This window comes from Chrysoperla carnea, chromosome 2, assembly GCF_905475395.1.
Source record: "Chrysoperla carnea chromosome 2, inChrCarn1.1, whole genome shotgun sequence".
Lineage (NCBI taxonomy): Eukaryota > Metazoa > Arthropoda > Insecta > Neuroptera > Chrysopidae > Chrysoperla > Chrysoperla carnea.
Window position 1 is genome coordinate 40,406,135 of NC_058338.1, and position 26,784 is coordinate 40,432,918.

General features: G+C 28.4%; 1 protein-coding gene across 1 annotated transcript; it reads left to right on the forward strand.

The window, feature by feature from the left end:
- Positions 1-6,187: 6,187 nt before the first annotated feature.
- On the forward strand, positions 6,188-8,540 carry LOC123292697 (transcriptional regulator ATRX homolog). The gene is made up of 3 exons (XM_044873411.1): positions 6,188-6,923; positions 7,650-7,748; positions 8,374-8,540. Exons 1-3 carry the CDS (start codon positions 6,188-6,190, stop codon positions 8,538-8,540), a joined length of 1,002 nt encoding a protein of 333 aa, XP_044729346.1.
- The last annotated feature ends 18,244 nt before the right edge of the window (positions 8,541-26,784 follow it).

Below are 26,784 nucleotides of genomic sequence, written 5' to 3' on the forward strand. Positions count from 1 at the left end.
ATTTTTTGTGGTTATTCAATTAAAATATTGAGTTCAAATAATTATACCGAGCGGTACCTTTAAGTCTACCATCCCTGAGAAGTCCCTCATCAAAAAATGACTTGAATAAAAATTAATATGCTAAATAGCCAGAAGTGTACACATAGAAAGTTGTTATCTAAATTTTAAATTAATTTTATAACGGTGTAAGGCCTTTTTTCCTCTTATAAAACCAACCACTCCAGTAAATACTATTTGTTTCGAAAATCGAAAAGTGGCGGTAGTAATTAAGTCATTTATTTGTTTCACTTTAATCTATCATTTCGTCAGATCATTCGCCAACTCAAAATATATTTGTTTTTTGATAGTAAAAAATTTCGTTCAAATTGTATTAGGATTAAAATTATCCTTGGCGAAGTAACAGTTTTTCCGGAAACAACATAATTTGTTTTTTTTTTTTTTTTTACAAGAAATATTCCATGTTATTTAATATTCATCTCAATTTCTATATCTCTCTCAACTCAGAAAATCAGAAATTGAGTAGACTTTTTTAATTCCAAAGAATCCAAGCCAAATTTAGGGTTTTTATCAATTGGCCCCCTTCGAACAATCATTGAGGTACTTTTTTTATTTTAATTAATGTTGAGGGTGAAATTTTAAGACATCTGTAGAATTTAATCAAATTGATTTTAAGATTGAAAAAAGATAATGCCATAATATTACTCTAAAGTTAATATATCTTTGGACCTTGGCTTTTTTTTGCCTTCATCTCAAGTTTCCCACAAAATTTTTATGTATTTAATGTTATTATATGATTATGTTTTTGCGAAGACGAATAAGCAGTAAAACCATTTATTGAATTTCGTTGTAGGCATCTGGTTTTTCAAACAACTTGAATAGAAGGACATATTCTACATTTTAAAAATATTTCTATTCGCAATCGTTTTAATTGACAACAATATAAGTGCAATAAATAATATCTTCAAATTATTATACAGGTAAAGTCTCTTTGCCAATATCAACAATCTATTATGATCAATTAGAGTGTACTAATAACTTAACACTGTTTACTTATTCATTGTTCAAATTAACATAATTAATATAATAATTAGAGACCGGAAATTAGGATCTATCTTATGAATTGTTTAGTAACTACACTGTATTTAATTATTAAGTCGACATTGAACTGATCAAGTGAATGTTTTAATAATTCGAATGTAAGAAAAATTATAATAATTGTTTTTATTCAATTACAATTACAGAATGCGCTAAATATAATAATTGAATAAAAAATTGAAAAGTACAAAATAATTTTCTTATTTTTTATGAATTCATGATTTTAGAAGACGCTCCGGAACATTTCGTGAACATTTTTATTTGAACGCTTGAAATTCTTACATATTGTCATAAACGGCTGTCATAGCGAAAAAAATTAAGCTTGACCTGATATTTTCTACCTCGTTTTTCTACAGAAATTTGGTTTTCGCTTCCACCATTTTTTTTAATTTTTAACCCAATAACCACAAAGAGAGATGTTATAGGTTTGACAGGTCTATCTATGTGTGTGTGATTTTTTTTTTTTTGAAAGTTTAATTATGATACAAAAATAATTTGGTAAAGTTGATGATTTTTTATTTTACAGTATTTTAGTGGATTTTTATTTTCAGCATCCAGCCTGTATAACGAATCCCAGGCCTATCAATTTACTTTAGAATATTGACTGCATTCCTTCTTTGAAAAATATTTCGCTCCGAATGTACGGTTTCGGTTTTGTAATGTTACTCATTTGGTTTGGTTTGGAATTTACGTTACAAATTCGTTTTTTGTTCAAAATCATTGCAAGTATCGCAAAATTTTGGTGTTGAATTTTAAAGTGAGCTTTAGACATTTTTCGTGCTTTACCAAATTTTATGTTTGAGATTTTTACTAAGTTCTAAAAAACAAAATTTGAAAATAAATTTCATTCTAAGCTATTTTTGCATTTTTAGTTTTAGCAACTCAAATTAAATTTGTCTATTCTTTATTTTCAACTAATTTTGATTTTGGGAATTTATTTACCAGCATTACGGCGTAACAATTTTAAATTTTTTACTTTATTTCGATCTAATATTATATTCCCCAGACGTGTGACATGACTCATAATACCCCCCGTATAAAGCTATAGAATATCTATAGCCTGAACACCAAATGGTTTCTCATTTTTCATACAAAATTGGGTAAATCGGATCTTTGATCATCGGTACTTTGTTGATAATCTGCGGAAACATTAATGTCTATTACGATTGAATTATTTTACAATTTTATTTAGTAAAATGTATAATTGTAATTATTAGTAATTAGTAAATTAACCTTTATGTTTTACAATTTTTATTTTGTTTTATGGTTTACCAATAATTACTGCAATTGAAAATTATATATATCATTTAGTATACAGAGGGGTAATTCGTTGAAAATTATCCGTTATGGGCGTCAAATTATACAAATTATTTAAATTGTCGAAATGTATAGTATATGTCGAAAACCTGGATTCATGAGACAAAAATTTTAATTGATAATAGATATAAGAAATTCAATTTCTTGTTTCTGATTAAATTATATCAGCTTTAATAAAATATAAGAAAAAATAGCAGATATTGATGAAATTATCAAATTGAAAGAATATTGAAGATTTTCAGGCATGCTTTTTCTCTTATATTTTTTAAAAACGTTCAAAATTACCAACCATCGAAAATTGCAGTTTTTGGCTAACGGAATGTAAAGAGTTGAAGTTTAATGAAACCATGATGGGGAAAGGAAAGGAAAACCTTGTTCGTCACTGACCAGATTGTGTTGAGTAATGCTATCATCATAAAGAGTAAAGTATAATGATATTATATAAATATCAAACTTATTTCGATGAAAATGTCAATGTTGTCTTTGGATTCATAAATTATTGAATATTTTAATTCGAAAGCGAAAATTCCAATAAACTTTAATAGCTCTATTAAAATAAGTTTACTTGCGATATAAATTTTAATTTATGAGTTATTTCAGCCTAAATATACAGGTTGTCAAGAAGTGTTTGTACCAACCGTTCCACTAGCGCTTACCTAGCAATTTTTGCTAATTTCTCGCAAATTCTTCTTTGACGAATAATTGTGAAAATACTTAGGTGAGAAATATGTATGTCAGTTAATTGAAAAAAAATAAGGTATCATTGACACGATGTATAAATTTTAGTATTGAAGTCATTTAGTCAGAAATAAAGATACAAATATAATATACATAAAATTGATATCTAATTGAAATCGTGATATTATTGAAAAAATTATTTTTAATGCATAAAATTAAATATAATTGCCGGTCTACCTTATTATATAAGGAATGTTGTCTAGGCGGTATATGTTTTGATTATATCCATAGCTTTCGTATCACAAAGCTTAGCTTAGCATTGCTAAAGCTTAGCAATGGTTGTAAAATAATAATAGGTAACGCACAAGTAAAAGGTATTAAACTTAATATAATATTTAAAACTATGCGGACAATAAATTGAATGAAATAAAAGGCTTAAGTTTGTTGATTTAATCTTTATTATTTTCTAAAAATAAAACAAATAAACTAAACAAAATCCTGAAAAGTAATTTCAGATTTCATTACAAATGAAGAGAATGAAATATATCTCCAAATATTCATATTGCGCTATTATTTCAATCGAACTTTCTTTAAATTTCGTCTCAGAGGTTCACGACAGATTTTACTACCTTATCACTGCTCTCGCGATCTTTGACTGTCGAAAAGCGTGCACTTAATTTACGATAAGTTGGCTTGGTCGTATGCATGACTTTTTTATTTATTTAATTCATAGTTAATGATAATTGCGTGGTAACAACGGAATTAGATTGCCCAATTTTGACTATAAAAATGATCTAACTTCACCACAATTAAACAATCTAGGCAATGGATTTACTCGCTTGTTATAGTTTAAATTATGAGCCCTATGATAGGTAGGTATATTTTTAGCACTTGCCACATTTTTTGGAGTATCATTCTTATCGGGTTTTCGGCGGATTTTTTAAATATAGTTTAGTTTCTTTATATCGTAACTCATCCACGTCAAAAATTTTTAAAGGTATTAATTTTAAAAGAATCCAACCAATATTTTTTTAATTAGCGATATATAAATTAAAACGACCCGTTTTTTTGTGGTTTCGGTACCTACACTTCTTGCGTAAGGCCGTCAGACCCTTAGTGGACTTATTTTATAAACACCTATATCAAAATTTTTTCGTAAAACTTTTAAGCGTTACAAACTTGGGACTAAACATAATATACCTTGATTTATTTTATATATATACATGGTATAAAAATACATAAATAAAAGCAAAAGAACATAGTTTCTACTGGGTATAACACAAATACTGCCGCTTTTTTTCTTTTCTGTTTCACTTTCAGGCATGAATTGAAAATTAAAGAAATATTCATCACCCTATAAGGGAAAATAAAAATGTTGCAGTGAACTTACCTTTACAACTCTCCCCTTCTCAATGTAAATGAAATAAAAAAATATATATATCAATTCTTATTACCTATAGTTTTACGATTTATTTCATATTGATATTAAATTTGTTTTAATAGCCTTCAAAAATTGTTTTTGAAACATTAAATAATAGTTTTTATGTTTTATTTATTCGCTACTGAACGAACCTATTATATTTAATGCAGTATTGCAATACACATAATAAGATGATTTATTGCTTTAGCGCAACAAAAGTAACGCAAGATAATAGTCCAACTACCTCCACTTTGGCATTCAAAGCTAATTTTTTTATTAAAATTTACTTTAGAAAATTTACCCGAAAAGTGTCTTAAAAGAGTTAATTGTTGAAATACACTGTACAGATAAGTTAAACAAATAAAATTTACAAAATTAAAAAACCCCCGATAAATTTTTCGAGTACAGTCTCTATGAAATTACTTTTTTCCTTAGAGCCTTCTCTAAACTGATTTAGAGGCTCATCGCCTATTGTTTAGTTGTTCCAGGTACGAAATCCTAAACTCGCACTTGAAAATTAGCTGAAAATATTATCTATTAAATTAACTTCAAACGAAACAAAAAAATTCTAATCGGTTCATTCATTTAGGCGCTACGACGCCACATACAGCCACATCGTTTGTTTTGACAATATCAAAGTTTTGTTAAAATAACGTTTCTGTTTTTTAGTTATCATTTGTATTAACGCCAAGAAACGAAAATTTTAAGGAGAATGGTTCAAAATATAAGATCGAATTTCTCAAATTTTATGCGATTTCTTAGGATAATTGAGCTGGTCGGCATTGCAAGGGCAAAATTTCTAATCAATCTGATTCGTTTTACACACTCATACGAACATTTTAGGCCGGGTACCGTAAATAATCGCAAAATTGTATTTTTCAATTACGACCTTTTGGCGACTTAATTTCGTTGATTACTAAAATATTTATGTTTAATAAAAATAAATATAGAAAACAATTAGTTTAAAATACATTTAATGATGCCTGCAATGTTTTTCTGATTAGAGTAGATCAAAATTTTATGATCTGTTACAGTTAATTAAACACCAATAGTAATACTTATTTCTACTTCTATGTATGAAATTGTGTTCTACCTAAAAATTCGATAATGAATTTTCAACATATCTTAATATACAAATACAAAATTCCACCTCTAGGTATTTTTCTATGTGAATTTATGACCTCGTCAATTTTCTCCCAAAGAGAAAATATCTTAATCATTTGTAGTATATCACATACAGGGATGTTAAAAAACTATATTAGAATTTTAATCTCCAAATGGGTGGAGATTAACCTGAAAACTTTTCAATTTTTTATTTTTTGTCGAAAAAAACACATAGACATTTAAATGGCCTCCTTAAATCTTAGCTTAATTTTTAGCTGAATTGATTTATATTTGAAATATTTGTCGCCAAAGTCTTGGACCCCTAATAGTAAATTCGTTTGCATCGTTTCATTTTTTAAAAATTTTTTTTGTTTTGTTTTGCATATGAAATATGTATGCTAATTGGGAGGTTTATAGATTCAATGTGTATATAGAGGTTGTATAAGCATCAGAATTTTCCTTTTATTTAATATACTAGATAATAAAAATAAAAAAATGCGAAGTATTGAAAATTGAAACGGTCACGTTGTGAGCTAAATATATTGTTAACTTAACAATAGTAAATGTGTGATCATGAAATGCTGCTTACATGTATTGCTGTTGTTGGTTATCGCCTCGTTATCATTGCAGAATGAGGAAGCTCCTTCTTATGCGACTGAAGTTATCGACACTAACGCTACTACAATTTCTGATGAAGAATTAGTTTTAACGAATAAAATTGGTACTAGAATTAAGCAACCTACCAAACCTTCTACGAAACGAACTACCATCAACAAGCCTTCTAAAAAAACTAACATGTTTTCTGATAAGAAAACTACTACGTCGTCCAAATCGGAAAAGCGTAACACTACAAAGTTATATTCAGATAAACCAAGAGAGGAAACACCAGATGAACCAGATTCAAATAATGATGATCCTGGCACCGAAGATTCTGCCAATGAAGAATCTGGCAATAATGAGCCCGACAGTGACGGTAAAAAATGGGTAAAGCCAAAAACAGATGAAACAGAAGAGTCTTATCAAGGTGTAGAGCCACCCAAAAACCGAACGACAACCGCCACATTGATAAATTCGAAAATAGAAGAAACAGAAGAGTCTGTTGAGTATATTACACCACCTAAAAAACAAAAGACAAGCCCGTCATGGATAAATTCAGAAGCAGAGGAAACAGAAGAGAAAACAAATCCACCCAAAAAACAAAAGGCAACTCCAGCCGGGACAAAAGAAGCAGAAGAGTCTGCCAAGGTTTCAAAACCACCCAAAAAACAAAAGACCAGCCTGTCGCCACCTCCATCAATTCCACCAAATTGTAAGTTTTGAATTGTGTATTGATGGATCCCCAAAATAAGCTTATTAGAAAAGCAAAGGAATAAGGCTGATAGTCATGAAATAAAAAATTCTATATAGTTTTGGAATCCGATTCACCATTATCGAGACTGAGCTTCGTTGATTGTCATTTTAAAAATACACCAGTTAATCTAATTATCTTGTCATCTACATTAAATTCTTTATCTAAAGCAAAATTCAAGCAAATAAAATTTGCTACAAGTTATTTCTTTCCTCTAAGATGTAGAATGTTGGTCACAATATCACACTGTTCTTCTAATTTAGTTACGCAAAATGGTCTTATTTTGTATAATTGTCTTTAAATGTGGAAAATTTGCAATTGAAGTGAAGCCATTCCTTTTTGAATTTTAATGTTCAAAGAATCTTAAGAGTATATTTACTTAATAAATTTCATTGGTAAAATTTTCTTCTTATCGAATTACGATGATATACGACTAAAAACTCTATGCTTCTTTTGCAAAGTACGCGGACGAAAACATCGCTCGAACTGGTCTTATCGATTTGCGTTGCGTTATGTAAAAGGTGCTGATACACGATTTTATACAGAAATGGAAGTGCCCACTTGGAAAAATGACAGGATGACAAAACAAATATCTAAAATTGTCTATTCTATCATATTATTTAGTTCACAATATTATTTTTATTTTCCAAACTTTAAGGAATTCCAATTATAATTTTTCATTTTAAGGTGTTGGAGCCGGTTCTGGTAGGTGTGATCCAATATACATATGTTACGATCTAGCAATTTGGCTATTTCCATGGAAGCTCGAACAATGTCTTAAAGAAAGTGAGTATTGAGATTTAAGATCATTTGACGTGTGAGTCAGAGTGTAGGTACCTGGTACTTAGACCACCAGCAGCGACAAACAGAAACCCTATATTAATTGTGCCTTTGCCCTTCAGATGTCGTACACTGTACTAATTTATAATTGAGGTATATTAAGGCGTTATCCTCAATCTTGATTTATTCGATGTTTTAAGTCATTTTCTTAACTAGACCACATTGTGAGTAAGACAGTTTAAAAAAAAACAATCTACGACAAGGTACACCAAAGAGTGTCGTTACCTGGGCGTTTGATTTAACGTACGTTGGTACATATTTGCATTCGAGAACTTAGACAATTAAAAACACAGTTTTTGTATGATCGGAAAAAGACAATTATGTAGAATAGCCATGCAAATAACTCAATAAAATCTGAAATTTAAGGCCCTTTTTGACATTGATGTGGTGAATACATATTGGACACAATACATTTCTAAAACATTTCAAAAGTCTTGTTAGTTGCAACAAACATTAAACAAATAACAAATTAAATGCTCATGTGACAGAAGCCAAAGAGTACATAAATCAAACATGTATCGAATTATACGTTCATATCTAACACATATTAATATATGCATTATTTTTTAAGGATGTCCATTACGTGGCCCGAATGAAGAGTACAACAGTTGTGAAACATGTGAACCATATTGTGCTTATAAACTCAAAATATTTTGTACAGTGTTTTGTAAGAAAGGATGTGGCTGTAAGAAAGGATATTGTCGTGATATGAAAACTGAACAATGTGTAAGAGAATAGTTTTATGAAATTTTAATAAATATGAACTTTTGATTTTTTTTACACTCAAGTCTATCCATCCACCATTTCTAAATTAAAATCTAAATTGGTTAGTAAAGAAACCCGAAGAACTAGGTCCAATCTGATGTTAGAACATGATCTCCCTCATGAAACACTGCAACTTTTTTTAAAGTTATTTTTTGATGGTTAACTACAAAACGAGATATTTGGGTGTATAGATTAAAATGGCCTATCCTGTATATGTATTGTGCTAAGTAATTTCCGTAGTAATATGTCCCAGTTTGTTCGAAAGTATTAATTTTCGATGCTGATAGAAGAGTATTTCTGACTTACGAATGTAAACTAGCAATATCTTTCCAGGCTGAAATTTGATTAAAATTATATTATCATCAAGGAACAACACTCAACCCATGTATAAAAAATTTGCGGTATTTGTTTTCAATTCAAGTTATTAATAATTTACTAATGATTTTGTAATATTTACAATAAAGAAGTATACGTTTAATAAGTATGATATGTATGTAGTTGATTATATTTTGATTAGTTGTGTTAGTCAGTCAATCATACCGAATTTTGTAACAATTTGGACATGAATAACATTCATGTTAAACTAATCAAAGAACATTTCTAATACTATTGTTATTTAAATCAATTTTGAGAAAGTATGTTTTTCTATCAATTAACAATGATCTGTCCGTAATAGCTTTAAAAGTTGCTGTTATTTATCGCCAATAACATATGTTTAAACTGCAATTACATCCAGTTGTATTATTGAAATCTGTATATAGAAAGAATTCTTGACAATCATATTGCAACTACTATGTCAAACGAGAAAAATGATAGCAGTTTAGAGCTTAAAAATGCTCTGCTGTCTTACATTTTCCAAACGACTTGTCAAAATGCATAACTTTTGCTTGTTTAAATATTGGCTGAAATCTGAAAGAAGATTGTTGAGGATTGAGTCAAGTTGGAAAATCAAGACTGACTATGTCTAGAATTAACTCTGAATGACAACACCTGGCCAAACAAACTTGTGCAAAATTGGAAGTCAGATCTTGTGCCGAGTTTGGGTATCTGGTCTTCATCCAAGACTAGGGAACAACATTTTATTTTAACTACCAAAATAAAACTTTTCAAGGTGTCATATAATTTTATCTGCATCTGTTTCCCGGATAATGTGGTGGCCATTATTTATTATATCGTTATTTGTACGCTTACTAACCTGTTTTAAATTTATTATTAAATATTTTTACTAGGAAGTACATTTAATAAAGAGGTATGTCTCAACCCAGGGTTTGATTATTCACAATATAACTATATTATTTATGCAGCACGCCTTTACTTTCAGATATTTCCCCTGCTAACAAAAAAGCAAAAACCATGCATAAGTAGGAATAAACAAGCTAGGCTCATTAAATTTCATGATATTTCAGCAAGGGTTGGCAAGCCGAAATTTTATTAGTTACGTTTAGTATCTAAAATATGGATGAATCGTTTTTATAGTACTATTGAAATTAAGTTTTAAAAATATTGACAAAAAAATTCCTTCTTTAATGATAACAAATCCCGCATTCTTAAAGATATTTTTACTTATGACTTTATAATAATAAAGTTCTAATGAATCTAATAAAAATATATAAATGAGTAAGTAATTGGAAATATTAAAACAATCTGTTAAGAAACTTTTTCATGTAAGATATCGCCTTTTTTTTTTACAAAAGTGGTGACAAGTGGACAGTAACAGTGATATATTGTAAAGCATTGATAGATATGTTAAAATCTGTCATTCAAATAAAATTGCTTGTGTAAATAAAACTTAGTAAGGGGAAAGTTGTCAAGGTCGGCCTACTGAAACATTTTGGCAAGGGCTTCATTTGTTTATTTATTTTTTCAAAGTTTATTAACTTTTTTGAAACCATTTAAAATTTGGACGCTATAACTGTTATGTTAATCAGTGACCGCGTCTATCGGATCATCATGATTTCAGTGTGTACCATGTTATCAGTAAATGACGGAGACAGCCATGAAAAGGTGAAGAAACCTACCATTATTAGTCATATGTAGGCGAACTATTCCAGTCACTGGGCTTGTAATTTCGAAAAAACTACAAAATTAAGCTGTTTATTTCATTTTATTTGCATCATTTTTAATCATTTCAAGATATTTTTGATGGACATTCAGCGGTTGGCAAACTTAGACACAGCATGGGCTAACTTCGAGTAGTTTTTAATTTATTTAGAAATTCATTTTAATTTATCGTTTAATATAACCATTTTCTCCAGACTTTGATCCAAGTTCTTTCTTTACCGAAAGTTATGGACATAAATATCAAAAGTGTGACTGATATTGACAACCTTCCCATAATACTTAAAAAAAAAAAACTCTATTTTAAAATGTTTAGGTAATTATTTACATGTACATAAAATTGTCTTTATTATTATTACATTTTAAATATGCAAATGACCTAAATATGCTTAGAATTTAAAAATATTTAATATAAGTAAGTCTATGAGGAAACATTGTACTTTCTTAATTTGTATATTCTATTTTTTAACAGTCGTTGTAATTTCTAGTATCAGTTTTTTATGCAATCTGGAAAATAACCTGTGTTTCAACAATCACCACTAAACAATAATCATTTAAATCTTTATACATATATAAAAATGTTATGTTCGTTTGTGTATTGCTTATGAATTCTGCATCGATTGAGCTCAAATTTTTAAACGATATACAACCCGCTTCGAGGATGTTTTTTGTTTATATTTAACTCTCATGGGGTGGAAGTGAGGATGAAGTTTTGTATATTGAAAACCCATGTAAATAATTTTATAGACAAATACAGATGAACGTTGCCCTATATGTCGTGTTACTAGTTTTTTTGAATTACATGTGATGTTAGGAATGTTTCTGACATAGGAAAATATGAAACTATATTTTATTAGTTCAGCCGAATAAAAGACGTGAAGTCTTTTATCGAGAGTTTATCAAATTTCTGATAAATACTTCAGACACAAACCCTCTACGACATCCCCTAAAAACTTATTCGAACGCTTCCTCGTTGACTTTCAGAAAAATATTGCTAAAAATAATAAGTAACAAAAAAAAATCCAGAAAGACTGGCCAACATGCATTTTCCATAAAGACAGTGTAGTGTTTTCGAGTTCACAAATTAGTACAGCCACTAAAATACTTAACATAATAGCAGTTTAAATAATATGTGCTAATAATTAATAAAACCATATCGGAAATAAAAAATGACCTAAGCTTGTGAAGTAAGACCTTTGAAACCTGTGTGCAGTTTTCAGTTAAAATCGAATAATATATCATCGTACCAGGCTTAGGTGTTTGTTTTTAGGTCAAGCTTGGGTGTAAGTAAAATGAAAGCTCAACTCTTGTATCTTATTTAAAAAATCAATTCTTGGTCATATGTATATTAACATTATTTCATCTCGGAAACGGCTTAAACGATTTTGATGAAAATTCGTATATAGAATATTATATATTTAGACAAGTAATTCTTGTATTTATTTATATAAAATCAAGGAAACGAGCCTTACTAGTACTTGTTTAAATTGGACGCCTATAACCTCCCTGCCGAAAACATAAATATGACCCACTAATAACTGGTTCCTTAACCTTCACCAAGGTTATACCTGGAAGACGTGGAAACCAGGAATAGATTTATAACCATTGGTCAAGACTTAGGAAAGGATTCTACCACCACAGTTGACATTTCCTTCTTGAGAAGCTGCGACCAATGCTTGAAATTCAATTTTTTTATTAAATGTCAATATTAAAAATAGATAAGAGTGCTTATGACAGTTTATTTTTACAATTGTTGATTTAAAATATGAATGTAAGATATTTTGTAAACTATGCAGATTTCAAGGTAAATTATACTTCAAGTAATTGTTGACAAACACGATTTAAAAATGTATTAATTAAATAGAATGAACTGCAGACTTAACATCAATAAATTAATTAGGTATTAATAAATAATACGAAAAAAATTTATAAACTATTATGTTCGATGTACTGGAAACAATGGAAGTTGCGAATAATTGTATAGAAGGACAACAAATTATAATTTTTAAATAATATCGTCACAAAATCCAGCTTTTTAACATTCTAGTCACAAAAATTTTAAATTTCTATTTGCATGTTAATTATAACAACAAACTTATGTAATTATGCAATAATTTTACATTTTTTTACAAAATAAAAGCAAATGATGATGCATTTTGCCTTGAAACTAAAAGTTTTTTAATATTTTATTCGTTTATTAAAACCTACTGTCATTAAAATTCGGCGTTATTAAAAAAAAAAAAAAAACAAACGTCATGATGAGCGTTGAAAAAAGTTCTGAATACAATGCATACACAGAAAACTGGATACAGTTAAAAAACGCGGGTAACCATTCGATCGTGGCACAGGGAACAAAACATGATTTGAATATACTTGTTATCAATATTTTATGTTAAAAAATACACTCATCTCATTATTTCTCGTAGAACCGAATTTGGCCACATAGCAAGAGAAAGAAATGCTGCAGGCCCCGCGGATCCAGGCAAGCAACTTTTAAGAAAAATAGTCCTCATGTAAATGTTTGTAGGCAGGATGCACTATACCAGGTATACCGCGCACAGAATGGGCTACGCTTTAACCAACTGGGCTGCAAGGGTTGACGGAAAATATTTAAATGTTTGTGATAAATATAGAAATTTTCGAAAAATTTGGAGCAAACAAAGAATCTATGTTAGTTAGCAATTATGACGAGATGTCTAAAACTAATTCTTGGTTATTTGATTTTGGTACTATTATAAATAGTAAAATTTACTAAATTTATAAAACATCCCGGAAATTTTTTGGGCACGGAACCCTAAACTCGCCGTTGGAACATATATAAGAACACTCTCCATTAAATTCCTTTTTGTCTTAAAGCATTTTTAAGATCGTCGTCAATTTTTAACTTTTTCTCTCTCCGTTAAATTACCTTTCAAACGAAACCAAAAAAATTAAAATCGGTTCATCCGTTTGCTCGCCGCGATGCCACAGACACACACACACACACACACACAGACACAGACACAAATCGGTCAAACTTATAACACCCCTTTTTTTTAGTTCGGGGGTTGAAAGTAGTAGGAAACGTTAGACTTTTTTTTCAATACCATAAATAAAACTATTTTAAATTAAATTTTTTCTTTGATGACTAATTTTACCGAATGCTGCCTTGAACTAAATAAGTTAATTACTATTGTCTGTAAATTATGAATATCACTGTGGAGTACACCTTCGTACTGTGCCTATAATGTAACTCGTATTATCATAATATCGTTAAACAAATGCTATTTACATACTTCCGCATTTTCGCTAGTACAAAATCGTGTTTATTTTGGCCTATTTAAGGCGGTACACTTTTATTACATGGTCAATTTAAATGTTATTACCTAATATCTATGTATGTTCAATGAATGTTATTATCAGGGTCAATAAAAACAATTTGTTAACACAATTAAATTTCTTATCTGTAATCAAATATCAAATCTATAAGTAGTGCTATGTACTACCTATGTCTATAATAATTACTTTGTATTATATTGTATTTATTAATATAGTGGGAGTAGGTAAGATCCATGGCAAATTCAAGGATTAATATTATGTGGGTCAATTTATAAACATTGTGTGTTTGTTTGTCTGCATAGGTTAGACGATATTATTTTAATTGATGATTGGAATTATTTTTATTTGCTTTTTTAAACCCCGAACTAAAAAGAGGGGTGGTATAATTTTCACCGCCTAAAAGAATGAACTGATTTTAATTTTTGGTTTTATTTGAAAATTAATTTAACGGACAGTGTTCTTAGCTATGTTTCATGTGCGCGCTTAGAGTTTTGTACCCGAAAAAAAAACTTAAAAATTGGTGATGATCTTCAAAATCGATTTAGTTTGGGAAAAGCATGACATATAATTTTAACATATAAATAATTACTATGGAAATGAATGATCAAATAAACCTGGTTCAATTCATTTCGAAAAGTGAAATGGTAAAATAATTAGGTAATTCAAAACAATAATTCAAAAGAACAAAGTCAACTCAAATATTTCAATTTCAATTAAAATATTTAAAAAAAATTGTCCCAAAAAATGATAGCTCCCTAAGTATCCTTTTCATTTCATCTGATGTCCTTGACCATCACTTTGATATTGATTTAAGAAGGAGTATTATAAGTTTAAAGTGTTTATCTGTGCGTCCGTGTGTTTCTCAATAATATGGTAGCCCTTAAACGGTCGAACCGATTTGATTGAGAACATTTAATTGCTAAATTTCCAAAAGTCACTTTACAAAAAATAAATCGGATTTGTCGGAGATTTTTTGGATTTTGTAAATTTCACTTGTAATCCTTTCATATTAGTGAATTTCATCCGAAGGAAATGGAGCTATTACATTTGTTCTTATTTAGGAATTTTCCCCCGATCCTTGCCATTGGACGTCAAAAATGACTATCAAGCATCTGAAGGATTCAATTTTCATGTTTATATTATGAAAATTCACCTAAAGCTATTTACTTAGAATAATTATTCGATCCAAACTTTGCTGTGATACTCACATACCAAATAATTATATTTCAAAAATGACTATCATGAGAAACTAGCAACAATGTGAGGTAAATGTAAACATTAAAACTTTAATAATGAGTGATTATTGCAACAAAAAAAAAAAAATGAAATCATGTAATAATTATAAAAAATTAAATATAACATATATGATGTTATATAATTAAAATCCATTGACTTAATTAAGAGCATTTTATTCACATAAAGATCATAATTAGAAGATATAATAAGTTACATATTTAAAACATTACTGCAACAATATTTAATATTTTTTTAATGGCTAAGTTATGTGTAAATCAATTGTTTGACTTTATGGTTACTTTTGAAATTTATTATTGAAAATGTTCCACGATTAGATTAAATATGTGTTATTCTTGATGATTCACAAGAAAAGTGAAGCTGAAAGTAGTGTGATATTTTTTTATTTGAGAAATTGAAAAAGATAAGTTCGATGAATAAAACCACCAAAAAAGAACATTTTCCAATATAAAATGGTATCAATTTCTTATTTAGTGTAGTTTTATTCACCCCTTACACGGTTAATATATTGATAATCTGAGAAGTGTAATATAATATTGATGAAAAATTAAATCGAACTAATTTTTATTGATGGTTCGTATATTTATTTGGTGGAGGTATAGTTATCCTATACTTCTTTCATTTTTTTCAGCGGATGTGTTTGTTCAAATCATGTTTTATTAATTTTTAAATCATATTTGCCCAATTTTTTTTATTGATACGACAGTACCGATATTTTTCCATATATTGGGTCAATAATGTTTTTTCAATAGTTTTGAACGTGAGTATTCTAATCTAATAATTTTAGTACAAAAACAAAACGCTACATAGCTATGCTATGACCTTATGCATCGCTACAATGGAACTACAAGGAACGTGCAGATAAAGTGCTTATCAAGAGGATTATCTTAAAATGTTTTCAAGTCTTTTTATTAATAGTTAATATTATCAACGTAAATGTTATATTTATATCTAATAAATTTTTGATAAATATAAAATTAAGTTTCTGTTCGTTTATCTTATATATAAAAATGAATCGCTGAATGTGTTGCTAAGCGTAAATCTCGAGAGCATCTGAACCGATTTGGTTAATTCTTTTTGTATAATATTTCTTGAAGTACGATCATCCTTCTTACTTAATAAGTCTAAAAACAACACTTCTATATTCCCATACAGAAGATTTGTAATAATAATTAAAAGTCAATCTATAAAATTAAGCTACAAATTTTCATAAAATTAATATTTTTGTGTGTTTATGACTTTATAAATATGCCTCCTATAAGACAGCGTACAAATTTCGGCAGAAGAACCCGAAAGGCAAAAAAAAAATGAATCGACTGTTAGGTGGTATGAAGTTCGTCAGGTCAGCTAGTAAAACATAAATATAGAGAGTGTTTCCAAAACATGCGGTTAAAATTTAAGAGATTCTGCGTTAACTACAAGATTTTACAATGCTTAAATTTTTCGAATAAATCGGAATATATTTATTGGCGTTACAACATATTACATTAATATCTGCAGTAAAGGTTCATATTAACAACAAAGGTAGAAAATGATTACCACTACCCAGAATGCAATAATTTAAACTTTTCACCCCGATCGTTACTAGAAACAAACCTTCCGTTTTGGAAAAAGTTCAGAAAAGAGGTTCTGTAAAATATACTGCTATAAGATTGAACGAATGCATCCGGACTGGTAGCATTTTCAGGAGTACTTGTTGATTAAGAGCTTTACTCTCAACTTTTCTGTAATGAAATATTGTTTCCTGAAAAAACAAAATCTTATAAAAATTGCCCAAGGACTTATTCCTTAATTGTTTACTACATGCTTTATTTAACTAGCGACTCTTTATTTTTTTAGCAAAATTTACATACTTTCTAAAAAATGTGTAGTTTTGAAAACAAAAGTCTGTAAGAATATATTGTTGATTACATTTTAAATTATAATAGTAATTTTATCTAGGTAATTTTTCATTAATTTCACTATAAATATTATATATTACTATTTTTTTAATGGTTTTACGTGTATAATTAATTATCGATTTTGCACAGTTGTTCATATAAATCAGGAAACAATCTACATGAGGGACTTCAATTTAGTTAAATTATTTTAAATAATTATATAAATTGCAGGTATTTAAGGCAAAAAATAATTTTTTTAACTTTCTTTTGGTGAATTCTTTGTAAATATTATTATGTATACAAATTACAAATCACCTACCATTCGATATATTATTAAAAACAGTGTTTGGGAATTGAAAGGAAAATGATCTTCGCTTCTCTGATATGACATTTCACCCCTTATTGACAAATACTTACATTATTAAGAAACATGAAGAAAATAAAATAATTATGGATACTCAATTTCTTATCAATACAATTAATATTTAAGTTTTAATCGAGCTAAAAATACGTTTACTAAAAATAAGTATCATACTCAGATGAAGTATAAATGGTTTCCTTCTGTAAATATGCAATACATATTTTTCAGTTAATAATATTTATTATAAGGAAGTTAAATTTGAAATAAGAGACTTCAAAATTAATAGTTATAGACACAAATATCAATTATCTAGGAGCATGTATGAAATATCCTAACTTTTCCGCGTTGAAAATTATAGAATAGAAACAAAACTTTATCTTACGTAAATACTGTGCTTCTTAACCAATTTTTCTTTAGTCTTAAGCAACATTTTGTTTTGTTTTGTTTTGTTTTTCTTTTTTTGGCTAACGCAAGAAAATTTTCACCAAATTTATCTAAAATACAAGTTTCATTATGCTTAAAAAATAAATAAAATTCAGTAGCATGGGTGTATAAGATGAGATTTTTACTTGTCTTATTCTCAATCCAAAAGTAGTTGATATGCCGTGGACTACCTCCTTTTTTTCAAAAAAAGAAGTAAAAGCCTTTTTATGAGTTACAATTATCACACATTTTTCCAAAGATGGCAGTAAAGACCACAATTAATTTAGCGTTGTAAGCATAAGAAATACATTTATTTCGTAGCCTCAATGTACATTTTCTAACGTAATATAATAAAGAAGCCAACAAAAAAATGGAAAATATTTTGAAATGAAAAATATAAAGAACGAAAAAATACGTATGGGCTCATTTTTACGGGGAACATAAAACAAAGATACATTTTGATTTTGTTTAAATGGAACTACATATTTTCTGTAAAGGGTTTTGGTTCTTTGCCGTAAAATTGCAACTTTTGTTTGAAAAACGATTTTCCAAGACCTTAATTTTTTAATAAAACTTAAAACTTGGCTGTATAGCAGGTTTGCTGAAGCGAGTTTTAATAAGAAAAAAAAAAAAAACTTAAAACTGTAAGAACAGTGTAGAAAACAAATTTTGTGGATAAAAACTTATTTGCTTTTTGATAAAAATATTTTGAGGATTTATTTCTAACTAGAAAATTTGAAAAAAAAAATTCAAATGGAAGTTTTTTTACATCAATGCACAAAAATCTGCTAAAGAAAAATATGCAGTTTTTATTTAAAAAGACGTTTATATCTGTTCATGTGAAAAATAGAGTTTTTTACTTTCATTTCCCCAAAAAATGAACCTGTACGTATTTTCCGTTTTTTGATTTTTAGTTCGTTTTCGAAATATAACGATGAAAATTCACTTTAGATATGCACAAAATGATCGAAAAAATAACAAATCAGCTCTCAATCACGTCCGTCAATTATTAAGCAATCAATCACCAGAACCAGAGTTAGATCATTTTCTTATGAGTCTGACGCTAATAGTCACCGATAAATATCCGTGTAGAATCCTGTTCAAGCGTGCCCGAGTTGCACATGATCGGTACCAAATATATCACGTTTCCATGTGACAACACATTATTTCTAATTTGACAATTTGACACTAATATAAATTTACTCACAGATATTGAAATAGACATAAAAACCTTTAGAATTGATTGATTACGGTAACTATTGAAAATTACGACTTCAACTATCTGTGATAAGAAAAGATAAATACTTTCTATATCTACATTATTCTACTTAATTTAGCAAATTAATTTTTAGTAAACACTTTTACTTTTACTTGATAACAGATTAAAGTAAAATTTTTTAGTTTTGCATTATTAACGTGATTTTCTAATTTTCTCAACAAATCCTTCGAATTGTCAAACAAACATGCATTGCAAAAGAACATTTTTCAAAAAAACACTTTTTTTTTTAAATTTTAGTCCTCTGTAAGCAATTATGAAAAAAATATCTTGGTGATATGAACACGCGACTATTGCAGTAACCTTGATATAAGATATTCTAGGTGTATCAATATAATATGTATGTAACATATAAAACTGAGTGAATGCAGTTGAAGTGACTGTTAACCACGACCGTTAGAGTTAAGTTAGAGAGATAGACTCAGTTGTTTTTGTTGTTGCTTGAACGGAAGACAAGTATGAAATGAACAAGCCAACTGTGTTGTCTTAACTTGTGTATGGTTAAAAGAGTTAATACACACAAGAGTCACGTTTTAATAACCATCGTACACCACGTTGTTTAAGACAATAAAGAAAGAGGAAAAGAAATGAAGTTTTGTTTTGTTGTTGTTGTTGTTGAAGGTGTTTCACGCGTCATCGGCAACTCCACTTCACAAAAATTCTTCGTGGCGGGATTTCTTTGGATATGTTAGTTGAATCACAGCAAGCGTGATACATACTACAATTATATTTACCTCCGATCAAACACCCGCACACTCACAAACTATAAATTTTTAATTCTTTATTTGTCACTTTGTTTTATTGTTGCGAAAATTAATTTTTATAATTTTTTATTATTTGCATTGGTCAAAATAACGCTTGCGCGATTTTATGTTCCCTACTTTCGATTTATCGAATAATTTATCACGTTCACTTTCACTGGTTTCGATTTTTTTTTTTTTAAATTTTGTTTGGGACGATTATTGTTGTAATGGTAGTCCATTGTTGCTAGCGGTTTCTTTTTGCAAAATTATATCGCGTTTATTATATCGCTTGTGTGTTTTTGGTGTTTTTGGATTTGTTTTGTGTAGTTTCTAATTTTGATTTTGGTAAGTTCGAATTTTTTTCAGTTAATGGTGGTGGATCGATTCCCTTTTAGGAAATTTAATATTTCGATAATTTTCACAATGTTTTCTTGGTTTTCTGTTTAAAATTTGGTTATTAAATATTTTAAGAATTCTAAAGAGCTCCAATAAGGCTTGTAAAAAATTAATTAATTTTTTTAGTAAATCGTAAGGCGATATTAAAATAATTTGAGGCGACATTATAAGTTTGCAGTCGGTAAGATAGTGAGAACACTACACCGGATATTTTCACATAATCGAATGAATAAATAAACTAAAAAAAAAGTTATTAGAAAACTTTGTAAATTCATTATAATGAATTCTGACGTTTACGTCGATTTTGAATATGGTCTGATTTCTTTTGACAAAAACATTTCCAACCAATTCAAATAATCTTTTATAAAACTTTTATAAATAATTTTTTAGATGAAAGCGATGAGCCTTTATGAATTTTTATTCAAAGCTTGAACAAAAATTAAAAATTCTGAAAAATTAGCACAATAGAAAAAAAATATTAATTAGTTCGAATTACAGCTATATTATTCTGAATTTGTAAGACACTATATACATACCGGATTTTAAGGTTCAAGTTTCGATTCTATTTGCCATTTTTTGTTTACAGTCATATTTTAATAAAACTTAAACAATAAAATTTCCCGAAATGTCAAAAAAATAATATAATAGTTTACGACGAAAAGTTACGTTCGTTCTTTATTTTTGACTGTGAATAGTGGCATAATATTTTATAATTTGTTAACGGCATTCCTTAATGAATACTCAAAGAACTAATTAATTGCAAGAACCTTGAATGTGTATTAAATTAATCATTCATTGTTATAAAAAGATGACATAATTTCTTACAAAATAAAAAAAAAGTCAATTTGATGTTTAAAATAATTATTACTAACAATAGCTTAATTTTTCTTAAACAAAGTCAACAAACTATAAACATTCTATTAAAAAAACTACAAAAAACCAGAAAAAAAAAAGAAAGAATCCATTGTTATATTTCAATATCCATAAAATAAATTTAAAATCAATATTATAAATAAACAGAGTTGCTATTAATAAAAATAAATAATTCAGGTGTAAAAAGTAAGACATTGAAAGCGGGTCAAATAAAAGTAAAAATTAGTTCATCATTGTTAACTAACTTCAACTCACTCATATGTTTATTATTAATAAAAAGAAAGAAGAAAGAGAAATATTTCTTCGTGTACAACTCATAAAATTATAATTTCAATAAAATATAGTCATTTTTATATCTTATGAATACAAAATTTGCTTTTCAAAAGGTTTTTCCCGTCATTTATAAGTTTTCTGACTGATATAAATAATGTATATATGCCCGTCCGATAAAAGTGTTATAAAATTATGAAACATTTTTCTATCTAAAGGGCTTTTTTTCCAGTATTTTTGGGTTATTTGGTCTGTTTTTTATAAATTAATGATAAATATACACAAACTTTTTGGTTCTTTGGTAAAATTTTAGTACTAGTAATAAAATTTTCTATTTCAGCGACACTTTGCTTGCAAAAAATATTGTCGGGAATCACTACTTATAGAATTGGGGATTATACCAATTAATGATGAGTGTTTCCTTTTCATAAAACTAAAATAAAAACAAGTGAAAACAAACAATTGACTGAGTTAATTGTTAAAATATCATGCATAGACAGTTTTGATTACTCTATCACATTGCACATTACCCCTATAATAGATACTATACAATTTACGCTTAATTTGCGCCCTCACGGGTAAACAGTGATGTTTACGAAAAAATAATTCAGACAAAAGTTGGTTATTTTTTTATAAGGAATATTTTTTACATTTAAACTTTTGTTCTATATCTAACGGTTTACAAGATGGGTCCTACGGAACCAAGACCCAATTGATCTATGTTGCTCATTTACGAACTCGACCTCACTTTTTACGTCCTGAGTACGCTGTAAAAATTTCAGCTTGATATTTTTTCGTTTCGGAGTAATCGTGTTGACAGACAGACGAACAGACAACCGAAAATGGGCTAATTAGGTGATTTTATAAACACCTATACCAAAATTTATTTCATAGCATCAATATTTTTAAGCGTTACAAACTCGGGACTAAACTTAGTATACCTTGCATATTGCATATATGCATGGTATAATAAAGTACAAATTTAGTTTATTTTGTGACTAGCAAGATTTTTTGGCACAAAGGTAATAGTTTTTGTTTAAACTGACGTAAAACAAAATTACAAGTGTAGTCAACTGACTTTATCGGTTATATAATGACAATAATTGTTGCAATTTTATTGTTTAGGTAATTGCTTAAGATTAGTATAATTATCAGCTAAAATACATAACCAAGCTGTCTGAAGAATTGGCATTTCTTAATGTAAATAATTTTCTCAAAATGAATTTAAAAATATGTTATCGCACAATGTTTGAGATATTAATGCGTGATGGAAAGAAAGTATTGACAAATCAAACGCTGAAAATAGTATTACAAAATTGGGAAACTTCAAGACGAAAAGTTTCGTTGAAATCTAATCATCGAATTTTCAATTAAAAAACATGAATGTCCCTATTACATATTACTTATACATAAATATTGTTGTAACGAGTAAAAATTAACAAATTAACAAATTCTTTAACTTACCTTTCCAAATTAACAAATAAATCGTGATATATTTAACACCGATTAGAATATTATGTTTAGTAATTTATTACATGATATTTGTTTTGTCATAATATTCAAATTAAATAATTTCGATTATAAAAAAATGTTAGTGAAAGAAGTACAACTTGCATGCACATACATACCATTAAAAAGAATGTTTTATTACTCTTATGTTTGTTTTTTAAGTTGGCTGATGTAGCACAGACAATAGAGATTTTGAACTCAACAAGTGAAATTTACACAATTTAAAAAACCCCGGCAAATTTTTTGGGTACAGAATAACTATTGAAGCTGCTGATTTACGTCAATACGATCATGCGCATTAAATAACATGCTCTGGTATTGTGTTTGAATATTGTGTTGTTGTCTTTGTTAATCGTTTCTGGGATGTAAAAATGTACATACTTGGTACACGGTGGGCTTTATTACCTTTTTACGAACTATATAATATGTACACAAGCTTTTGCAACATAATATACCATTTTGAGATTATTAAAACACAGCTTGATTCAACTTGGCTTTCATATGATTCAACTTGGCTTTCATATCTCGGAACCTTACTTTTAAAGAATCGTATTGCTTTGCTGTTTTATCGGATTTATGCTGATATTATACTTTTTTCCATTGAATTATTTTGACTAATACAGGAAAAACTGTTAAAATTTGGGTTTTCGCACTTAACAGCTTTTGTAGGGATATAAAAAAATACTAGTCTTATTAGTATGTTAGGTTGCAAATGATGCTTCTCAATATGCTGAAGGGTCCGTCCGGTCCGGTCCTCGCCGCTGTGTTGGGCTCGTGTAGCACATGGTATATTCCTGAAGGAAGTGTACTCAACCTTTCAAAATAATTGAGGAGAATTGCCAAAATGTTTAACCTAACCCAACAACCGATAACAAAATTTTCATCTTTTTTACGTTATTAAGGCTCAAGGTGAATATTTTACTCTATATTGTCTGTACTATAAACTACTACTTATACTATTTTAGTAAGACAATTGAAGAAAGTATTTGAATATATCTATATTATATTCTTAGCCGGAGAGAAGTTCATTATCATGTCCAATATAATATGTTATTAGTTTGAGTTAAAAAAAAAATAAAAAATGAAATTTATGGAATTTATGTATTCATTTATAAATTCAATACCAAATTTTTACTTTCAAGTGCCTATCATACAAATATCGTTGTGTCTAAATTATTTTTTAGTTTGTTTTTTAATTACCTACTACTAAATGTTTTTTATTTGTTTTCAAAACATAAATTCATTTAGCTTATATTCTTATTAGTTTTTTTCGATTATGGTTTTGTATAGAAAGTGTGTTACACTCTGTAGCATATGTGTGCTGTTTGATTGATTTACATTTTTGTATTAAAATTTAGGTGTAATTAGTGATTTTCAATAGAAACCTGAAAATGTAATTTGTGGCATCTTGTTTGATAACTTTATCCTGTATCCTTAGGAAAAATTGGGCTTACATGTGAGCTTTCTTATCGTAAAAGACGTCTCTTTTTTGTTGATCATATAGTCCTTATGATTCAAGTCTAGACATGAGATGAAACTCACGCTATTGTTCAAGCGACCGAAAGAAACAATACAGTAACCACCATTAAGTTTCTAACAAAAAAGGAAGCACACAAGCTGATCAATGATAGAAAGATCTCTTTTTTCAATCATTTAATGAGGCTGTCTTGACCTATGCTATACAAGGTTTTTAATTGGTCCCTGACCTATGCTATACAGGGACTTTAACATTTTGGTATCCCTATAACATGACTAATAAAAAGCTGAATTATGTTTACACATAATCTTTGAACCCATATTTAGCTGTAAAGATATTTTAGGAACCCAGAGGAAGAATTTTTAAAACCTTCAATAGTAAAAACATTCTCAGACAACAAAGAATTCTATTTATATACAAAAATACTCACGCCATTAAAAGTTTTGTTTGTTTTTAATATTTTTTAGCTAAATCTAGTCATTATGGCTAAATATATTACGTAAGAAACGAACATCGAACGAGAACGAAAATAGACAATTGTCAAATGGCAATATATAACATCGCATAACGAAGCAATATAACATCGCATTATGGACGATAAGTGTTATATACTGTGTCCAAAAATAAGGTGACATAGTATTTATTTTGAAAGCTCTTCATTTATGCTTCCAAATTAATTTCACCGCCTTCTAAGTAATCCCCTCCCGATGCAATGCACATATGCCAACGGATTTTCCAATCTTCGAAACACTGGTTGTAGTCACTTGCCGGGATTGCCTTCAGTTTAGTCTTCGCTGCGGCTTGAATACCCTCTATCGTATCAAAACGGTCTTTTGAGCTTGCTGAACAGCCAGAAATCGCACGGCGATTGGTTGCGGAACGATACGGGTTGAGTTTTTGACGAAATGATCACGAATTATGAGTGCAGTATGGGATGTTGGATTATCGTGTTGTAAAAACCACGAATGACTGTTTGGCCGGGCGGAAGGAATTCATAATGCACAACAAACGCGCGCAGCTAAAATTCAAATGTCACCTTATTTTTTGGACACAGTATGTATTTTTGTTTTCCTTGCAATTACTATGTTTAGGGCAGTACTTTTTAAAAACTTAATTTAGTTTGTTTAGTAAAATAAATCGTGAATATAAAACAATTATAAGCAGTATAATCATGAACAATCTGAAATAAGTCTAAAAAAATTGACAGTAATTATACACAATCTGTGTCTATAATTATAAGGTAAATTTTAACTCTATATTATCATCAATTTTTATCACAACTCAATTAAATCTTATTCTTACAAGTAGATATTAAAAATGATTTAACTACCAATACATTTTAATATTTTGTTGATAAACTATATAAAATAAATATAAATAATTTGAATAAATAATAAAAAACATGATTATATACAATTAAATACACTTATAATTATGATTAATTGGTCAATTTTTTATGTGGACAGATTTATTTTTTATCATAATTTATGAAACATGATATAACGACTGAATAACAGCATAGATTAAGATAAAATATGTTGAGTATAATCCGTCAGAAATTATTTGATGAACAAGGTCAAATTTTATGTTGATTATCTGTTGTTTGTCTTTTTTTTTCAATTTTTAATAATACAAATAAACTGACAAGGTATTTAAAACTTTTGAATGTTATCATAATTTTTTGAGTACTGAGTAAGCATATTTTAGATTTAGACGTAACGAATTCTTTAGTTACTTACGTAAACTTATTTTTTGTTATCCATCGTAGACACTCGAATAAAATAAAGTCCTTGAAAATTGTTATGTTTATGTAATGTGATGGGATATTCTTCGGTAAGAATTTAACCATCGGTAATCAGTATAAATAAACTGTTATTGGTATTAGAATCTGTTATATAAGAACTCTTGTCTTGCAAATGTAAATAAAACCGATTATGGTTAGGTTAGATTTTAGTTTTTAAGCCGTTGTTCCTTCGCTCTCATGTGTGTTCATTGTGTTGCTTGAATTTTCTTGAATCTACAATCTTTTTACAACTGTTTTGACTTTAAGCATTTCCGGCTTTGTTAAAAGCATTATTTTTTTTATATTTCTACTTCTACTATGTCATTTTAGATTATATTTCATGTATCCCATGTAAAAAAAAACTTTTATTCAATCCTATATACAAAAAAATTTGCTACTTTTAATTCTGGAGGTTATATTTTCAATTCAGTTTTACAAAACGATACTTTTAATTGTCTGCATCTTGTAAATATTTTGTGATAATTAAAGTTATTGTCGCTTGTTAAAATTATGAAGATGTTTTATTGTTTATTAAAAGACATTTTTTTATACGCAACTTAAACCTACTCACTTATAATATCAATCTGAACACCTAA

Coding starts and splice junctions, on each gene's coding strand:
- LOC123292697 (XM_044873411.1), top strand. CDS start 6,188: ATGAAATGCTGCTTACATGTATTGCTGTTGTTGGTTATCGCCTCGTTA. Junction 6,924..7,649: donor TCCATCAATTCCACCAAATT/GTAAGTTTTGAA, acceptor TTTCATTTTAAG/GTGTTGGAGCCGGTTCTGGT. Junction 7,749..8,373: donor CGAACAATGTCTTAAAGAAA/GTGAGTATTGAG, acceptor TTATTTTTTAAG/GATGTCCATTACGTGGCCCG.